The 19,613-nt window shown below is 39.4% G+C and overlaps 2 protein-coding genes across 6 annotated transcripts in view; one reads left to right on the top strand and one right to left on the bottom strand.

Annotated features, from left to right (window-relative positions):
* Positions 1 to 303: 303 nt before the first annotated feature.
* LOC121860100 (zinc finger protein 574-like) lies at positions 304 to 4,426 on the top strand. Its single transcript, XM_042357135.1, has 3 exons — positions 304 to 472; positions 1,684 to 1,869; positions 2,085 to 4,426. Exons 1-3 carry the CDS (start codon positions 304 to 306, stop codon positions 3,212 to 3,214), a joined length of 1,485 nt encoding a protein of 494 aa, XP_042213069.1. The 3' UTR covers positions 3,215 to 4,426.
* Positions 4,427 to 5,962: 1,536 nt separating this feature from the next.
* LOC121860088 (carbohydrate sulfotransferase 1-like) overlaps positions 5,963 to 19,613 on the bottom strand; it is a 49,267-nt gene continuing 35,616 nt past the window's right edge. For 4 of the 5 annotated variants that reach the window (XM_042357115.1, XM_042357117.1, XM_042357116.1 and 1 more), the window contains 4 exons: positions 16,411 to 16,563; positions 12,257 to 12,361; positions 10,360 to 10,562; positions 5,963 to 9,393 (listed from right to left, as the gene is read on the bottom strand). In XM_042357115.1, coding sequence (XP_042213049.1) covers positions 8,667 to 9,393; positions 10,360 to 10,562; positions 12,257 to 12,361; positions 16,411 to 16,563 — 1,188 coding nt within the window. In that variant the 3' untranslated portion in view covers positions 5,963 to 8,666. The remainder of the gene's footprint in view (positions 9,394 to 10,359; positions 10,563 to 12,256; positions 12,362 to 16,410; positions 16,564 to 19,613) is intronic. The other variant, XM_042357114.1, reaches the window with a different exon arrangement.

The raw sequence follows: 19,613 nt of genomic DNA, 5'->3' as shown, positions 1-19,613 counted from the left end.
CTCCCACGCTTGTGCATCAGTATATAGCCGCACGCGCGTGCCACGTGCCCACACTTGTACCTCAGGGGCCAGCACGTGCACGTCGCATTATAGGACACCCGAGGGACGTGCAGAACCTGACACGAAGACGGAGGAAGCCGCAAGAGATAAGGGTGTGAGCTAAGGGCGAGTGAAGGGGAGTGAGAAGACGCGGGTGATAAACAGTAACAAGAGAGGAGAAGCAAGAGATAAAACAATAAAGAAAGCCAATCGTAATAAGAAGATAAGATAAAAAAAAGTCAGAAGTAGCAGTGGCGGAGTGGCATGACTGTGGGCGTGATGGTAGGCGGCCATGGGCGTGAATGGGCCGCTTGTGTTGCCCCGACTACCGCCCACTCCGAGTCGAACACCGCCCCTGATCACTCCTGCACCCAAGCCTCCGTCCTGGCCCCGCCCGTCCTTACGCCCACATCCCCGCTGATGGTGATGGCCGGTACTGATCTCCCGAGGGCGGTATCGACTCACGCCCACGCCGCCCACGACCTAAGTGTGAATCTGACCCAAGATAAGTTCCTGCCGCAGCGACACCACCACCACCCATCCACCCTCAAGCTACAGGTGTGTGAGTCTAGCTGTCTCTTTACCTCTCTCTCTCTCTAGCTGTGTCTGTCTCTTTATCTTGGTTCGCCTCTCTTTGTTTCACTCTGTGTCTCTCCCTCATTTCGCTTACTGTCATTCTCTCTCACTTTGTTTCTTCGACTTTCTATTTTCGTTCTCTTTCAATTATTTCTGTTTATCTATATTTCTCTCTTCCGTCCTCCTACCTCTCTCTCTCTCTCTCTCTCTCTCTCTCTCTCTATTCCTCATTCTGATTCTTTTACTATGTGTCCCGAGTTCAATTTCTGTCCCGGGTCATATGTGAGAAGGAAGTTCGTTATCCAGTGCGACCAAACTAAACATGGCGGTTTTATTTCTTCAGGTACTTTTGTTTCCTCCTGTACTAACGCTAGACACCTAAAGTCCTAACAGAGAATTGATAGTCTGCTCTAATGGCCAGTAAGGTGATTAGTGTGTTTATCTTGGAATATTTTTGTTGATATATTATTCTATGTCCTTTTAATTTAATATTTTGTACCATTTTAATGTATTAGTTTTTGTGATAGTTATCTTAAAATATGAGTATTTTAGTGGTTTTAGTGTTTGTGATGTAAAGAAACTGTCTCCAACATACCGTGTCCGAGAGAATGTCGCTCAGTAAGGTGGTCGCTGGAGTAAGGTTTTCACTGTAGTAAGGTTTTCACTGTAGTAAGGTGGTCACTGGAGGAAGGTGGTCGCTGGAGGAAGGTGGTCGCTGGAGTAAGGTGGTCGCTGGAGAAGGTGGGCGCCATTTTTGTACATGTCATTACATCAAAGACAAGTTCAATAGTGACTCACATTGTTTTGGATCATATTTATAATTACTTGGAGGTTGACCTAAGACACGCTTATATATGTTGTCTATGTCACCAGAAGCAAATTAGAACTGACATAGGAATTTTACGTTCGTATCATTTTAAAACGATTACTTTTAGGGCACTCACCAGGGTGTGAACCACAGACCTCCTCACACTCTGTCTCTTCTTTCTCAGGTCAAAGACGGGATGCTGGTGGCTGCAGACAACGTTGACTTAAAAACATGGTTACCTATACTACCCCTGGCTACAGACGTTCATGCAGAAGCTGCCACTCTAACCTATGCTCATGAGCACCAGCAGCGGGAGGCTGGCCGGACAGCGCTGAGGGTGACGCTGACGAGGGTGGTGAAAGAGGGGGAGACGCCTCCCTTGTGGTTCTCGTCAGAGGTAGCCGCCCAGCTGGGTCTCCCCTTTTTGAACTTCTCCCACATAAGAAGTGAGTTATTTAACTTTATTATTCTTATTCTATGTCAGTTTGAAGAGCCTATTGACACCCTTCGTTTTTGTATCCAAAACCACAATTGAAACACGACCCTGGCAAGTTGATTTATTACACTATATACAGTACATAGTATTTCAGTCGTAGGCAATGATAGTTTCGTAAATTTAATGTCTCATTTTTAATATTTGACACAATTGTGGTTCTTGTAGACGGAGTGTATGTGTGTCCACACTGCGACCGTCAGTTCACGGCGCCCAACCCCCTCAAGCTCCACCTGGCGGCCCGCTGCGACACCCTGGCGTCGCACTTGCTGTGGGAACGGCTCTATTGTTCTCCCGCCCGCGTCACGCCCAAGCCTTGGTTCACGCCTCTGCTATCCCGCCTTTCTGACAAGACTTCAGTGTCTCAAAAGCCGCCGTTGCCACCTTCCCGAGCCACTAACAATTCCCCGGGGACGTCACCAAGCGTGTCAGGAGGGCGTAGGTCACCTGTGGGACATAAACCAGTGTCACCTGATTCCACCAGTTGTCATGTTAACACCTCCAGACCCACCTCACCCAGGTCCTCCCTCGTGGGGCAGGAACCCCGCTCCGCTTTCCGACGGGTGAGTAGCAACGTCGGGGGACGTCCAGAGGGACCTGTCCCTAGACTCCAAATTTTTCCAAGACCCCCAACATTACTGCCCCCAGGTCCCTCTCGTGGTTACTTTAGGGCATCTACGGTACACCCGCTCATCATGGGCGGTCCACAACCCACAAATGGCTCAAATTTATTATTGAACCCACGATTACTGTTGGGAACACTAATACCTAGTCACTCTCGCTCCCAAAGTGCCAGTGCCACCCAGCCCCTGATGCCAGTCATGCCACTGGCTGGGGCTACTCGCCCTCTCCTGGACGCGAGTCCTGCCGGGGGTACAGTGGACCCTTGTGCTGAAATGGAGACGCTGGTATCAAATCTGGGTCGTAGCCGACGCGGTCATCTTTGCCTTTACTGCGGTAAAGTGTACTCCCGGAAATACGGCCTCAAGATCCACATCCGCACCCACACAGGCTACAAGCCCCTTAAGTGTAAAGTTTGCCTGCGACCCTTCGGCGACCCCAGCAACCTGAATAAACATGTACGACTACACGCGGAGGGTGAAACGCCCTACCGGTGCGACCATTGCGGGAAAGTGCTGGTGCGACGCAGGGATCTCGACCGACACGTCCGTTCACGTCATCCCGAGGCCCTGCCATCCTCCGCTAACCCTCTCACGGATACTGATGATGAGGACGACATTCTGGAGGTGGAGAACGATGACTTCTCGGTACAAGCTGATGTCCTCGATGAAGCTTAGTCTACCCGGGTCTGTAGAAGCTGCTTACTGACTTTAGGGTATAGTTTAATTGATCAGATCACGCTCAGCTGTATTCAGCGATGAACCACAACATTCCCTTCCATAGAAGTACAAATCGCCTGGTCATGTTCATTCCTGTAGTGTAGAGGATGTTCCACACATTTGAAGACAAGCGCCAAATTTTATATAAAAAACTAAAACTTCTGAGATTGATTCTTCGGATACTTTTTATAACCAGTAACAGTACCGGTAGTTCTAGTCATGCTAAAAGATAATTAGGTAAGGTAATTTATCGTCCAGTGAAATTAATTATATTAATTACTCTTCAGTAATAATTTTGAGTTGCGCTCTAAAGTGCTTTACTAGTCTTAATTACTTTATTAATATTGTATTCTTGTATTATTATTACCGAGGTAAATTATTACTAGGTTGTGCCAACAGCACCTCACTTCCCTCCTAGTGGCAGCCAGCTGAACCATGATCAGTTAGTTCCCTTCACTTGTGTGTCCACGTGGTGATGTGTCACTGAATTGACCTAATAACGTGCCTTGTCATGTGATCTCTGACCTATATATGTGCCATGTCACCGGACTGACCTCAATACATATCCTGTGTCATCATGATCGAGTCCGTGACCTTGTTGAGTGAAGGTAACGACCTCAGTTCCTGTATACAGTAGTTAAGTGAATTGTGTGTACTGCTAGTGGGCCTTGTGACCTGACAATGCTCCTTCATGTGAACTTATAAGTATTCATTCCTGGAAATATTACTGGCGAACATTTTGACCAGCAATATTAGTTTTTTGAACACAACCTGTATGAGGGTTATGGCAGTTAATCGTCCTTGTTGTGCAGGTAAACCGTATATGTACAGTATATATTAACGTCAGTAGTATAGATGTGTACACTCAAGTGCCAACCTCCTGTGATATACCATTTATATCCCGATAATAGTTTGTATTTCTTTATCAAATACTTCATATGAACATTCTATATTTTGTAATATGTAATAATATTTTATTAAGACACCGTAGGACATATATATTATTTAAGGATATTAAATATTCATGTATTTCCCTGTTTTATTGACAAGAAAAACACACAACTAGACTAGATGATTTATTAAGCAACGTGAGACAAACTTGTTATACCGCCACCTAGGGTTTAAAACAACACAAAATGGAAAATGATTACTCTCATTCATATCTCGATAACTATACACTGATCCTTATTTCAGGTTTAAATAAACATTCGAACACAATAAAAGAAACACATAAAGATTTATAGAATATTTTTAGTGTTATCTTTTATATGACATGAGCTACAGGCAACGACTTATGGAATTTTGTACACACGGTGGCTGTAGCTTCATAATAAATACAGCACTGTATACAAAAATAAACACTGTGATATAAAAGCGGAATTTGCAAGTCAACTCCATGATGTGATTAATAACAACAACAACACAGCGTGGCAAGAAAATATAGAGATGTGGTGTTTCTTGTCATAGTAATTACTTGACATATTTAAAGTGCCTCAACACATGATTTATTTGACATAAACAGGGTATTTATTAAGACATAGTTAAAGCACAATGTTCTGTCATACAGCTTTTATGTGTGAAATAATCCTATAATAATACTAATACAGTATCTAAAAATAATAATTGTATCATAATTATCGATATTAAAACATACGATTGTAAAATGAACAACAATAATTATAATAATTTATACCTCTTTTATTGATGCTATTAACAGCAATACGACAGATAAAGAAATAAATAATTAGAAATCTGAATAGCATTGTGCTCATTTGTCACAGGAAAGAGGAGAGAATCTGTAATATCAAACGTGCATCACATTAAATCATTATTACAAATATCAATCATATATATCATAAATTTGGTAGTGAATTCGTGAATTTTCAGTAATGCTTAAAATTCACCTTTGGGTATTAAACAATATATGAGCTGCACCGTTAGAAAAGAATAGTTCGTTATTGGCAGTCACTCCATTGTACTGTACTAAATTTTGTGTGTGTGTTTCCAATTATATGTTTATCCATTTTTTTTAGTTATATCACAACTATATCTGTTTTATACTGAGATTATGTTGTTTGACGTTCTTTATTTAATTTTCTTAGTTAAGGCAAACAATGAGTGGTGTGTATAAAGATAGCTTTGTGAGTTACAGTATGTTAGAGAGTTACCAATATAATTTATTGCATTGTGGAATTATATGCGTCTTTCCTACATCATTACAGGCAATGGAAGTTATGGAAGGTGAAGAGGCAACACTAGGATTTATCAAATTATCACCACTACAAGGTAACACTGATTTATCACCACTAAAACTAGCTACCACTGCGCGATGGACGGTTGAGATTGTTTTGAGCACAGACAACATAATGTGATCACCTCTGTAACTCAGGTGTCACACTAAACATACTTAAATTTACTAAGTCAGTCCTATGATAGTAACAGATTAATGATGGATGATGATGATCCCTAACGTGGGTGAATATCTTACTAAGTTACAGTATTTCGAAAATATATAGAGATCCTTCAGACAACTGTCTCATCATACCTTGCCTGCATCACAGCCACAGTAACTGGGTTAAGGTCTCATAAAGCCATAACAAAGGAAGGTGAATATCATCAAAGAGAATCAATTTAACACGTAATATCATAATATCCAGCCAAGGTTCACGATCACAGTAACAGTGAAGTCCCCCCTCTCTCCCCAGCCCCCCAACCTCCAGTATACTTTGTCACTTCATCCACAGTTTCACTTCACCGCAGTTTCCAATTCAACAATCCTCTTCATTTGTCTTTTGATTTTTATATAGTTACAAACTTTTTGCTCAATATATACTGTACGTGTACAACATGTTGTATCTGTCACCCCCAGAGTCACGACGAGTTTCACACTGTAGCCCCAGTTGGGTATAATAATTTTCCTTGTTAATTCGTGTTTCTTCAAGTATGGGGAACCAGAACACTGTTTACTGTGTATTATTAAGTCTAAATTGGAATACATCTTATATCACAAAGTAATCGTAAAGAAAGATGGATTACAACTGGAATTCGCATAAAAATCGTTTATCAGTTCATACACTTTAAGCAATCGGTGTGTTATTGTGAATGATCTTTGGGCAGTGAATGGATGTGTATGTTAGTGACAGTTGTAACAGATAATTTTATTCTTCTAGCTGATGTGTACATACTGTAGAAGGTTATATAAATAAACGTAATACAATTTAACTAAATAGCATTGATACAAATTAACTTCGGCTAACCTCTCCTAACCTAAATTTTTTTTAAATCGTAGTGTTGAATTTACAAAGAATAAAGGTCATTGATATGAAGAATAATTTGTTTAACGTATACGTATGACAAAACCAAAAAGTTGTCCTAATTATTAAGTGTTTGTTGCGTTTCAAGGTTTATATAGTCGATTGGTTAAACCTAAATAGCGTACATAAACCGTTAAGAATTATTTATATTATTTGAGTACTAAGAAATAATTAAATCTTAGAAATTTACAGGTACACCTGAACGCTCCATCACACGGTTGTTAAGAACGAGGCAACTATTCTCCAAACCATCATAATTAGTGATAAGGAACCACAGCCACGAGCACCACACCGTACTAAGCTCCTCAGTCACTGCACCCCGCCTGTCATAGCCAAGACATGGAGCTGTTCCTGATAGTCCCTCCTGACGAAGGCAGAAAATACCAACGATCTCCAGAAATGAAGTCAGTTGAACTCCTGTGCTTCTAGACTGGTAGGATCCTTGTACCACTACATTTATTTTTGCACCATTGTGTATTCTTATAATTGATTGTTGTTATAACTGTATTAATCGCTTTGTTCAGCTTCTTTCCGGTCATGATGTGGATAACGTCATTTGAATTCAGTTTTTTTTTTCAATAACAACAAATACGTGTTTGTTTTAGGTTTTACATATATGCTCTCTCCTTCTAAAATTCACTTCAGTCCTCCCTTTATCCTTCCCCTGAACCTCCTTCCCCCTGTCACTGGCATTTATCTATCTATCATATATGCAAGTACTATCTGGGGTACTCGGCGTTGCCCGGGTTGGTTTTTGACGAAGTAAAATTAACCTAACCTCACCAAATTTCAGTTCTATGCTGTAAAGGTCAAAAGAACACAGATACACATAAACAAACATACTATTAACTACCCCTAGAATTAGAAGGGCAGCTCATAGCTTATCTCTGTCCTTGGATAAAATGAATCTCAAGTGCACAAAATATCCATATTGAATTTCAACTCTCGGTATTATAAACTGTGCTCGTGCATAGTGAGCAACCACACGTGAGAAGGGTGTAGTGATGTACTTCAGAGGAGGACGTGTAGGTTATCTAAGGCACTTGACACTCTGACTTAAAAGTAAATGTTATCAACTTTCAAGCATGTTGATTCATACTGTTGGTGGCACGAGTTCTTGACCCCTACTAACTCATGATGCACCATAAAATCTCTTCAAGTTTTCATTAAGAGACGATGTAAGGTGATTTATCAACAAAATTGGTTCTAATTACCCACACATACACAAACATTCACACTCACCAACACACACACACACAAACATTCACACTCACTAACACACACACACAAACATTCACACTCACCAACACACACACACACACACACACACTTTAATCTTGATACAAACTGTTTTACGAACTAATTAAGGCACTAGATAAGAAGGAATGACATTACTATATCACTATAATCATCACAATGTAAGATTCTTAATATCCTGCAGGAGAGGCCAGGATACAGTCAGTAGCTGAACGACTCAGTGTTCTGGTCAGTGTTCCTGTGACCCGAGGTTTCTTTTGTCTAGTGTTGCCAAGGTCGTCACTAGCGAGGAGTTAATGTATAATAAGGCAACGCTGTTTACTTGTTTCATACGCTAACCTCACTGACATTGTTACTGCACCCTGTTGCCAAGTTTCTTTTGATATTGTTAACATGTCAAAATCTCTCTGACGTCCCTAATTAGCTGATATCTCTGAAGTCACTTATATTTGTCGTTACGTCAGCGTCTCATCTAAGAAACGATTACTTAGAGAAACGGTTTACTCACTGAGGTTAAACAGAAGCGGCACCTACATGCACCATCGTCTGTCTGTTCGTAGCTACTGTATTTTCCTGTACATATATAAAGCAGTTATAACTAAATAACAATTCCTTTGTTTCAATACTCTCTTCATTTTTTTTTCGTCATGCACCGGGGACAAGTCAACACATATTGCATTTCCACATTATCAATCTAGTTTGCGTTATATTCTGTTCTAAATCTTCGTAATAATAATTTTATCTTCACTTTATCACAAACTGGCAGTACTGGCGTGAAGGTGAAATGAATATGTTTGTTATTATGATATATGGATTTTGAACTATTTTGAGCACAATGTTCAGGAGGTCGGTAACACTAGTGGTCCAAGTATATTTTCCACCGTAATATTTTTGTTGGAAGTGATAGGTATGTAGCCGAAGCGCTTCATCACAGGTGTACACGCACTCTGTACCACTTTTAACTTACTGGAGGGAAGTTTGGACACCCAGTAGGTCACTCTGGTCTTAGACTCACGCGAGGTACTCCATGGCTTATCGAAGTTCTTCGTCGTGTGGGAAACCAGAAACTCTTTTACTCGGGGGTCGAAGTCAAGACCAACATACTCCAAAAGTTCGTGAGTCTTATTAAGAGGTTCGAGGGACATGTCTTCATACCTGAGGATGTAGACCTTGCCAGGGAAGTCCTTTTGCATCTGCAGAGCCGTAGTAAGGTCGTCGTCCATGTCCCTGCACAGGTTCTCGGGGTTCTTGCAGTCTTCAGTGTGGCACCACCGGACGGTGTCAGTGCGGGAGTTGATCACACCTCGGGGGTCCCTCACCAGGTACACTATGCGGGTGTTTAGTTGACTATCTTCCAGAATTGGCCGCAGAAGTTTTAGTTGGAGTCTGACAATCTTCATAATGGACCACGGGAAGAGTTTGCACGCTTCCTTTAAGAAGACGTCATTGAAACATAGAGCGTCTCCCCACTCCTTAGTGTTGCAGGTATTCCACAAGCGGGTGTTGCGAGAGATCATTTCCTTGAGCTTCTGAGCCGTCAGTATATAATCCTCGTGACCTTCATACCTGAGAGATACATCATCACTTAGTAACCTTAAAGCAGAAAACATCGATTCAAAAGACCTTTATTTTATTTTTATTTTTATTATTATTTTTTTTTTTACGGGGATTCGCCCACCCGGGCACAGGTCAATGACCCACACCGGGGCCTGGGGGGCGAAAATGTAATAATAATAATAATAATAATAATTCATAGTAAATAAAATTTATAATAAATACAAAATTTAAAATAAAATAATAAAATAATAATAATAATAATAATAATAATAATAATAATAATAAAGAAACATAAAGAAATACAAAATGCAAGAAGATCAAATGTGAGAAACAATATATGTATGATGTGTTATCAATAGAAAGAGAAATAATTGAGATCCTGCAATTGTGTGTAAATGAGGCAGAAAGTCAGATGAGGAACCTGGGACTTGGTCACAATTTTCGTGATGCCATATGGCAGCAGGATCTACCATTAGACAATACATTATGCTTCCAATATCTACCCAGGCGGTAGTACCTCCCTGTTTGGTAGCTGCCTCCTACCTACAAAATTTATATTTGTTGTTGCTACATATATTGACTCCACCATACACAACACCAATGACAGTTCAGCCGAATTTAACAGATGCACAAAAAGTTGATTATTTAAAACTGAGGAATTTAATCTTCACAGTAGCTGAGATAAGTTCTGGAATTTCCTATGAAAACAGAAAGTGTCCCTTTTTCTAATTTGAAAGACAACGAGAGAAAAGGACACAGGACTGTAAGCAAATTATGATTTATATCTAGCTGGAGTATTGAAAAGAAAGGTACAACAGCCTCTTAACCCTGTGAGGACGATACATTAACTCTTTAAAGTATTAATACAATCTCTTGTGTAGGATGTATGATGACATGGTACTCACTCACGGGGTTTAGTTGACTCATCGTACTCAAGACGTTAAGAATAAGTACGAGCACAGTCATCACACTTACTTGCAGGACAAAAGATCGTGGACAGTTTCTTGTGCTTCGGCAGCGCCCGGAAGTCCCTCTCTGATCCGACGGAGGCCGAACTGCATAAGTGGCTCGTAGTGGTTGTAGACGGCCGGGTACGAGGCTAACAGCTCCTCCAGGAAAGTCGACCCAGAGCGCCACGTCGTCGCTATCACAACCTGAGCCATCGTGGAAAGCACAAACTGGAGATAGTGGGAAGTGTAGTTAGTAAGATCAAGAAATAATAGAAAGGTGAAGGGATCAGAACGGTACCAGCATGCAAACTACAAGCACCAGAACATTACTGTACCATCGTAAATGCATGCCTCTACAAGTACAGAACCAAGATATAGATTAAATTTTATTTAAATGCCTCCACAAGCAGTAAGAAATAGTTTACACCTTTTATGAATACCTCTGCAAGCATCGAGAAATAGTTTACACCTTTTATGAATACCTCTGCAAGCATCGAGAAATAGTTTACACCTTTTATGAATACCTCTGCAAACATCGAGAAATAGTTTATACCTTTTATGAATACCTCTGCAAACATCGAGAAATAGTTTACACCTTTTATGAATACCTCTGCAAGCATCGAGAAATAGTTTACACCTTTTATGAATATCTCTGCAAACATCGAGAAATAGTTTATACCTTTTATGAATACCTCAGCAAGCATACAGAAATAGTTTACACCTTTTATGAATACCTCAGCAAGCATACAGAAATAGTTTACACCTTTTATGAATACCTCAGCAAGCATACAGAAATAGTTTACACCTTTTATGAATACCTCAGCAAGCATACAGAAATAGTTTACACCTTTTATGAATACCTCAGCAAGCATACAGAAATAGTTTATACCTTTTATGAATACCTCAGCAAGCATACAGAAATAGTTTACACCTTTTATGAATACCTCAGCAAGCATACAGAAATAGTTTACACCTTTTATGAATACCTCTGCAAACATCGAGAAATAGTTTATAATATGAATACCTCAGCAAGCATCGAGAAATAGTTTATACCTTTTATGAATACCTCTGCAAACATCGAGAAATAGTTTATACCTTTTATGAATACCTCAGCAAGCATCGAGAAATAGTTTATACCTTTTATGAATACCTCTGCAAACATCGAGAAATAGTTTACACCTTTTATGAATACCTCAGCAAGCATACAGAAATAGTTTACACCTTTTATGAATACCTCTGCAAGCATACAGAAATAGTTTACACCTTTTATGAATACCTCTGCAAGCATACAGAAATAGTTTACACCTCTGCAAGCATTGAGAGAGGGATTTAGCACCAGGAAAGGATCAAGGCTTTACCGGTACATGTCAGCTACATACTGTATACTGGTGAAGACATACCGGTATACCACCTGCTACACCGGAAAGTGAATTAGAAGCATTAAAGAATGCTCCTGGAGATAGTAAAAGGTATTGTAGGTATCACAAACGAACAGCACAGGTGGAGTGAGGCAATGAGAGATCAACCAGAAGCTCATCAAGAGGTGAGTGAAGCGGCGCGAGGGAGTATAGAAGAAAAGATGGAGAGGCAGAGGGAGCAGTTACCACCTAGCATACCTTCACCTTCTGCAGGAGGAGGAAGAGTTTAGTAGTTGTCTTTAACACGATGATGACAGTTCTGTAGTCTTCATTGTTATCCTGACTGGTTTTAAATGTTATTGATTGGTGTAATTATTATTTACGATCAAGGGTTACATACGGTACGTGCTTGGCAGTGAGAAGGAAGGGAGGATGGTGGCATACAACTCGGTGGATCTTTTACCAGTCAATCACCTGAACTAAACCTTCCAGCGAGAATATAATATAATATACTGTAAATACATAAAGAGGGAGAGAAAGAAAGAGAAGAAGATGGAGGTTTACCTTGAGCGGAGCAGGTCTGGGCTGTGAGGTTATGGTCTGGGCATGGATAACAGCCTTGGAGATGTCCGAGTACTTCTTCCCACTGATCTCCTCCAGTAAGGTCACCTGATCAACCATATATATTTATGTACATATAAAAGAACGAAAAAAAACCATAAATTATATTAATGTTTACATACGTGGGTCAATAAATATATTAACAAAGAAAACATTGTATATTTCACGATTTTTTTAATACATCAATTTTTTTATGGAATCATGGAGAGTGAACTGTTGTGTATGAATGTCAGGTGTCGCCAAGGTAAACGTGTGTATACCTGAGTGTTTTTATGATGTCTTATTGTAAGTGTGACCGAGATTTGGCCATGGTTGTGACAGCCAGGAGAGAGTCTGGCTGTCAGATCCTATGATGACGACTGTTTTTTTACTTTATTTATTGTCAGCATTATACAATCAAATCGTGAAGCACGGCTGATACACCTGCTGGGAAAGTGTTATGAACGAGGCTCCGAGCACCTGACGCACGATGGTGAATGGAAGTGAAAAGAAAAGTGAAAGTGGATCACATAGGCGTGACTGTTCGTTAGGGACAGTGTGGATACAGCACACTGTAAAATAAGCCTTCGGTACACAAGGAGACAGTATGCCCGGTACTGTACTCGACTGCATTAAATTCCCCAAGTTGTTGACCTAAGTACCCATTTACTGCTGGGTGAACTGGGAGTGCCCGGGAATCAAACTAACGACCCATAGAACAGGAGGCGAGCGCTGTAGAAGTAAACCCATATGCTGATGATGAGAGGATATTTTGGTGCCTGAACCTCTAGCATGTGAACCTCGAGCACTCGCTGTGGGTTCAGGGATAAACGTAGTCAAATGTGCAAACTTCCGATAACCTGAAGATTAATGTCACTCTAGTTTAACACAGAAGTGCCACAATAATCATACAGCAGACTGTTATTCTGACTGACATTACAGTGACCAACGCCACTCCTTTTTAGTAGGTAGTAGGTAATAGGAAGCTATCAAACAGGGAGGTACTACTGCCTGGGAAGCATAATGTATTGTCTAATGGTGGACCCTGCTGCCATATGGCATCACAAAATTGTGACCAAGTCCCAGGTTGCTGATCTGACTTTCTGCCTCATTTACACACAATTGCAGGGTCTCAATTGTTTCTCTTACTTGACAACACAACATACATACCGTACATGTATATTGTTTCTCACTGCAGTATTGATTTTTTTTTTAATTTTTGTATTTATGTATGGCCCTTTATTATTATTATTATTATTATTATTATTATTTTTATAATAATAATTATCATCATTATTATTATATTATATTTTTATTTAATATTTGTTATAACTTTTCTTATTAATTTTTATTAATTATTATTAATTATTATTATTTTATTTTCGTCATCAGGCCCTGATGTGGTTCATTGACTTGTGCCCTGGTGGGCTAATCCCCCCCCCCCAAAAAAAAAACCTAAATGGGTATTTAGAGTTAGGTAGTCAGGTAAGCAGCGGCAAAACGTAGGACTGGAGATCTATAGAGAGGTCAACATGTTGATACTGTTTTGTGAGATGGCTCAGGTTCTCCCTCGACAGACTACAGTGTGACAGCTTCTAATGTTGAGGCAACATTTCCATCTACTACATTACATCACAACAAGGTGACCACGAAGCAGATGGACAATACGGTAGTCATATATTGCATTTATTTTCCAAAATAAATGTTGTAACTTGAAAGAACAGTGAAATCATAATTTTCAATTGTTGATGACTTTTGTAATGGTTTATCTGGTATACGCATTGAAAGAATTTAACTGTTAAAGCGGAGTAATGCATTATAACGTTAACATCAGCTTACGTGAACGGTGATAATAACAAATAGCATCTTTAACATTTGTTATTTACTGTTTCGATCTCCTCTGAGTAACGGTTCGTTTTTACAGACCTTAGTTGATGAAGCACAAATATATTTAGAAAGAGCAGCAATCCTTCATTCCCTATATGAAATAAAAAGAAAATAAGTACATTGGTTGTATACCAGCAATGTCTATGTACACATGCTGATTTAATATGAATTTCTATGGTGATTTTACCAATTAAAATATCTAAGCTTCTTATTCCCTTAAGCCCCGCCCACCTATAACAAGACAATTAAGGCAGCCAATCAACAACGGCCAAATAGGTCATGAGGTATGTGGTGTGGGGCGACGCGAAGGAGGAGCCGCCACTCATTACTAAAACGCTGCTTGTGTCCACCCGTGTGCGTGTTTCGGAGCTTATTTCTCATTTTTTTTAATATTTCAGTAACATTCACTTTGTTCTCTAGTAATGGTGAATATGTTCCCTCATACGGTAGCAATGAATCTGAAAAATTGATGAATAGCAGTGATATAAGAATAATGAAAAGTGCAAATTCTCGTGTTCATTCTTGTGATAACAAAGGCTGCTAACCCGGAGACATGTGAGATTTTACAAGGAAAGTTTGAAGCTTTGATTGATGCAGGTGACAATATATCAGTGAATGAAAAACTTTTCTTGTACAAGGGAAAGTTGCCATTTAGGATTTGCATAAAATTAAATGTGAAATATTTTGAAGGAAACTTTTCGTCAAATGCCTTAAGTAGTGAAGACTTATTCGGGCACACTTGGAATTTTGCCTGGTGTTATGATAAACTATTTCGTGACAAAACCTTGTACTTGCTGGCCTTACAGAAAACTACTTTGACCGAGACAAAACGTAAAGGCAGAGGACCACCAACATCTGTAGTGAATTAACACTAGAATTCTAGACAGTTTTGTAGTGTATGCTAGAAAAGACAACTTAATGTTTGTGAAATGGAAATATTAACGAAAAATTACGATTGACTATTAAGTACATAACAAATATAGTTGAAAATAAACATTGTAGGTTGGCGAAAACAATTGATATATTCTTATTCGAAAATATAACAAACTGGTTGTTGTTACAGACTTAAGTGATCAACGTTGGAAACCACATTATTTAGAGAAGCTTCGTTTATCAATGATTATGAGTGATCCTAAATGCCTTCTCAGTTACAAGAAAACTAATTATCTTAGTGCTAAACTAACAGATGAAAAATCAGTGATTACACACGGTACAGGGTGACAATAAAACACTTCCTGTATACGCTGACTTTTCTTAAGCTGGTAGTTGTCTTGATCACTCAGTCTGCCAAGTGAGGAAAGAATTCACCCACGACCTGAAGTAAGACATGACAGTGCGTCACCCACTGCTAATAATAATTACCCAACCAAATAGTTTTGTGTGTGCATTTGACAGAAGCTGAAACAAACTTATAAAAGCGTATATGGTTTGTCCAGGTACAACCTTCCAGTTCTCTGTTTCACAAGTGGCTTGTGTTAGCTCCCCAAAGAGATGTTCCAAAACCCAACATGATGGAAAACTCGCCTATTAATCATTCTGCAGTCTACATCGCTGCATATGGTGAGTAGACATTGTATATTAATATTTTTGTATAAAAAGTGTTTGATTATAATTTTAGTGAATTATTTAGTGATCTTCGATTGCGCACAATCTGCGTCCACTAACATATTTACCATTATTTGCCGTATCATTTACTTTAACAGTATAGGTTATCTCGCTCTGACGTCACGCCATGCTATGTGACTTGTCATCAAGATAAACAAATGTCAATTTTCATTTCACATGGCCTCCGAGTGGGTTAACATCGCCAGCTGTGAGAAAGTTTTTCAAAGCTATAACTAGCGAGGGCATATGTGACAGGCTTAGCTGTCTTGTTAGTTGTCATCAGGGAAACCTGATCAAGGAAAAGACTTGAAAATACACACGGTCTCGGGTTCGTAGACTATCTCACCTATTATAAGCAACTGTGTTGTTTTGTGATTCTGTAATGTCATTTCGTTTTCTAAAGCTGTGAATTGTATAAGTTGTCTTATATGTTTTGGGTTTCGTTGTATTTTGTGATATAACCGTTGAAATTACGTCCATTTTGGGATTTTGAGTTTGTATTTTGTTTTCATTTTGTCCTGTTATTCACTTCTACCCCACCCACTCCACCCTACTCTTAATCTCCACCAAGATGTCACCAACTTGCTCCCCCCCCCCCCCTCATAGGACACTATGTGGGTGCTGACCTTGAGAGACTGAAGGGCGTGGTCTATCCTGGTGGCCTGGACTGCTCTTGGGTTACGGGTGGACTCCAGGAGCTGCAGCACGTGTTGTAGCTCCTTGGCGTCCAGCTCTTCGAACTTGGAGAGCAGCTTCTGTTTTATCTCCATCTCCCTCCCCTGTCAGGTAGTGGAGGAAACGTTTACACGGCGGGACAGTTATGTTATACCTTAATGTTGACAAGTTTTTTTTGAGATGGGAAGAAGGCATATAGAGGATTAAGCCATGGATGTCAAACTCATAAAAAGACGTGAATTTGATGCACATTATATATCAATTACATTTTTATTATTATTATTATTATTGTTATTATTATTATTATTATTATTATTATTATTATTATTATTATTATTATTATGCCCAACAAACTGCCTGCCAAAGCGCTTTTAAAATGCATTTTGTACACAATGGTAAAACTATCTACCACACAGAGACCGTTGTATACAATGTCCATCGACAGTGTCAGGAAGAACCGCTTTTTCCAAATAAATGTTCAAACAAAGTGAATTTGGGGTTTTAAATGATTTTAGGGTTTATCATCCGACGGCACCATTTTACCCTTGAATTTATGTATTTTGACCTAAAATTTGGCATTAAAAAATGTTGACGTTCTTTTTATTCGGGACATCGGTTATGGTGAATAACGGCGAAAATGATGACCTACAGGTAACCTCTCGAGTCATGGTGAAACTGTTGCTGTGTTTGCGTCAGTTAGCCTCGTATGGTAAGGAGAATGGAGCAAGGCGCCCTGAGTCTCACGTTACACAGCCTCACTTAAGTCAACGCCTTGGTCATGTTCACATTAATGTGAGTGTTTTTATATCTTATAGACATATTATTAAGTCAGATTATGTCAGTTACTACGATAATTGAGAATAACAAATTACACTTCTAATGTGTTCATAGTATTTATCTTTAATTCTGTTGTCAAGAGGAATATTAGTACCACGTGTGTTCCTTATTGCTGAGGATCTTAACTGTATCTCCCAGTAAAACGTTATTACCATGATGGAGATCACCATTATGCAATCTATATACATATACAGTACAGTGCTATGTAATTTTAATTCTGAAAATACATTACAAATACATAAAATTAATACAGTTTAGAAGACATTCCATCATCACAGGCTGGGTGAGCGTGTGGTTGCAGTCACTTGACAGTTCGTCTATTAATATCTCACTCCTACAGGGGGTTCAGGCGAAGCCAAAACAGGAAGGAAGTGCATATTAGGCAGGTTGAGTCTCGCCTTTATTTCTTATAATTTACATACCGCAAACGTAGAAAAGCTATTTACTTTATCAAAGGAAAATACGAAACAGCGATAACTTCTAAATCACTTGGTAATTGTAGTGGCTGATAGGTACAGTAATATAAACAATTTATACCTAATTACATAAATTTTATCTCACCTCGATATCTTCGACATAAGTGGGCTAACTTTAACCTTTTATAATTTCTCTTGAAAAAATATATAACAAAAAACGCGCATCGGTCTTACGAGGCGAGCATTTCTGGTGTAAACTCTCAATAAAGTAGTTGATCCGTTACTGAGAAAATCTTACTCGCGGGCAATTAGAGGGAACCTGTTACTAGGGGAGTTAGCACGTGACGTTCCCCAACAGGGATCCCCTATAGACGGGGAGCGCTCGGGCAACACGACTCGTAACTGGGTGTCAGAGTAAAGGTGTTGGTATATAGAGTGGTGAAGAGATTGTGTTCCCGGAGGTTAAATGAGTGTTGTTTGCACCTCCGTAGTAACTGTGTGACAGATGAAAGTCGAGGGTAAGTATTATAACGTGGAGGGGCCGTCACACACGATTAACACAGTAAAAGGAGGACTAGATTTTTTTTTATATATATATGTCCAACTTAAGTAAAAAAATGTCGGACAGACGCACACCACGAGAATTGAGCGGACTGACTATCGAAGGAAACACTTTATATACCGTCTGCTGATGGCGGCAAACATAAAAAATTCACAAGGCAAAATTAGAAACTACCAACAGTGATCAAGAACCTGAGACAAAAATGTGAAAAACTATAAACATTGGAGCGCGCGCCGTGGTGTGGGTCGATGTGTTAGCCACTCGGAACCAAAACTTCTCTGGGAAGAATGTGGACAACATTAGTGTTCTACAGATATACCTTGTTAACTGCTAGGAATAAACTCTTTATGTTGTGAAAGATTAAATGTTGACATAGACGAAACACACCTCAATCTTTGGTCAACTTTCGTGTTTTAAATGTCGATCGAACAGAGTCCATCAGAGGGGTTTAAACATTAAAGAGAAGCGCCAAGAGATCGGTACAAACGTTGGTATAAATAAACACATTAGGCCACCTGGCAAGGGTTACACTGTAGTAGAAACCAATTAAATTAATGGTGCGGAATAAATATCACAATAATAAAATATCTGGGAGAAGTAGGAACGATAAAATGAAGACTTAACAAAGCTAATAGTAAGCCTAGTAAATGTAGGAAAAGTGTTATAGAGACTTGCGAAAATTAGGTTAGTTGTTGGAAGGTAAACTAGGCGAGAATTAGAGCAACTTGATACTACAAACTATTAATTAATTTGGTCATTTAAGGGAATGTGAAGATCTGAAGAGATCTGTAATAATAACATTGCTTAATGAAGGCAGTAGACCAGGTCACCTGCTGCGAGCTTGAAATATCCCCTCCACTCGGTTACAGCAGAACACGTGTGGCTCGGCAACTAGAGTGAGTGAATGACAGGAAATGAGAGTTGTGTGTCACCCTTTGTTACGGCCATCTTGTATGGCGGGAGACGACTTGACAAATTTAATATAGCACAAGATGGCATCCCACATATTCACGCTCCAAAAATTTCACGCATCCATTCTTCTTGTTTTAATTTTCTATCTCATTAAAACTTTTTGTTGTGATTTGAGAGGTATTTATGCAAAACGGTGTACTGATATACTTGTTGGTATGTAAGTAACATTTATCATTACTTAATGTCTTACTGTGACGCATAGTTAGATCTTCCTATGTAAATTAATCTTGATTAATTGTGATTTTTGGATACGTGCGTCTTTTTATGCTGCTTCCATCCCTTCACGTATACACCGTGTCCAGATGTTGTCATACCAGGATTAATATAGAGTTAGGGATCATTACCGCCTTTAACTTCACCTTATCTT

This window comes from Homarus americanus, unplaced genomic scaffold, assembly GCF_018991925.1.
Source record: "Homarus americanus isolate GMGI-L3 unplaced genomic scaffold, GMGI_Hamer_2.0 scaffold58837, whole genome shotgun sequence".
Classification (NCBI taxonomy): domain Eukaryota; kingdom Metazoa; phylum Arthropoda; class Malacostraca; order Decapoda; family Nephropidae; genus Homarus; species Homarus americanus.
The sequence above is the reverse complement of the archived record's forward strand: the minus strand, read 5'-3'. Positions and strand labels throughout refer to the sequence as shown.

Excerpts from the sequence above, each read along its gene's own strand:
- LOC121860100 (XM_042357135.1), top strand. The coding sequence starts at position 304 with ATGACTGTGGGCGTGATGGTAGGCGGCCATGGGCGTGAATGGGCCGCT. Across the intron at positions 473-1,683 it reads CCCGCTGATGGTGATGGCCG|ACGTTCATGCAGAAGCTGCC; the intron begins GTACTGATCTCC and ends CCCTGGCTACAG. Across the intron at positions 1,870-2,084 it reads GAACTTCTCCCACATAAGAA|ACGGAGTGTATGTGTGTCCA; the intron begins GTGAGTTATTTA and ends TGGTTCTTGTAG.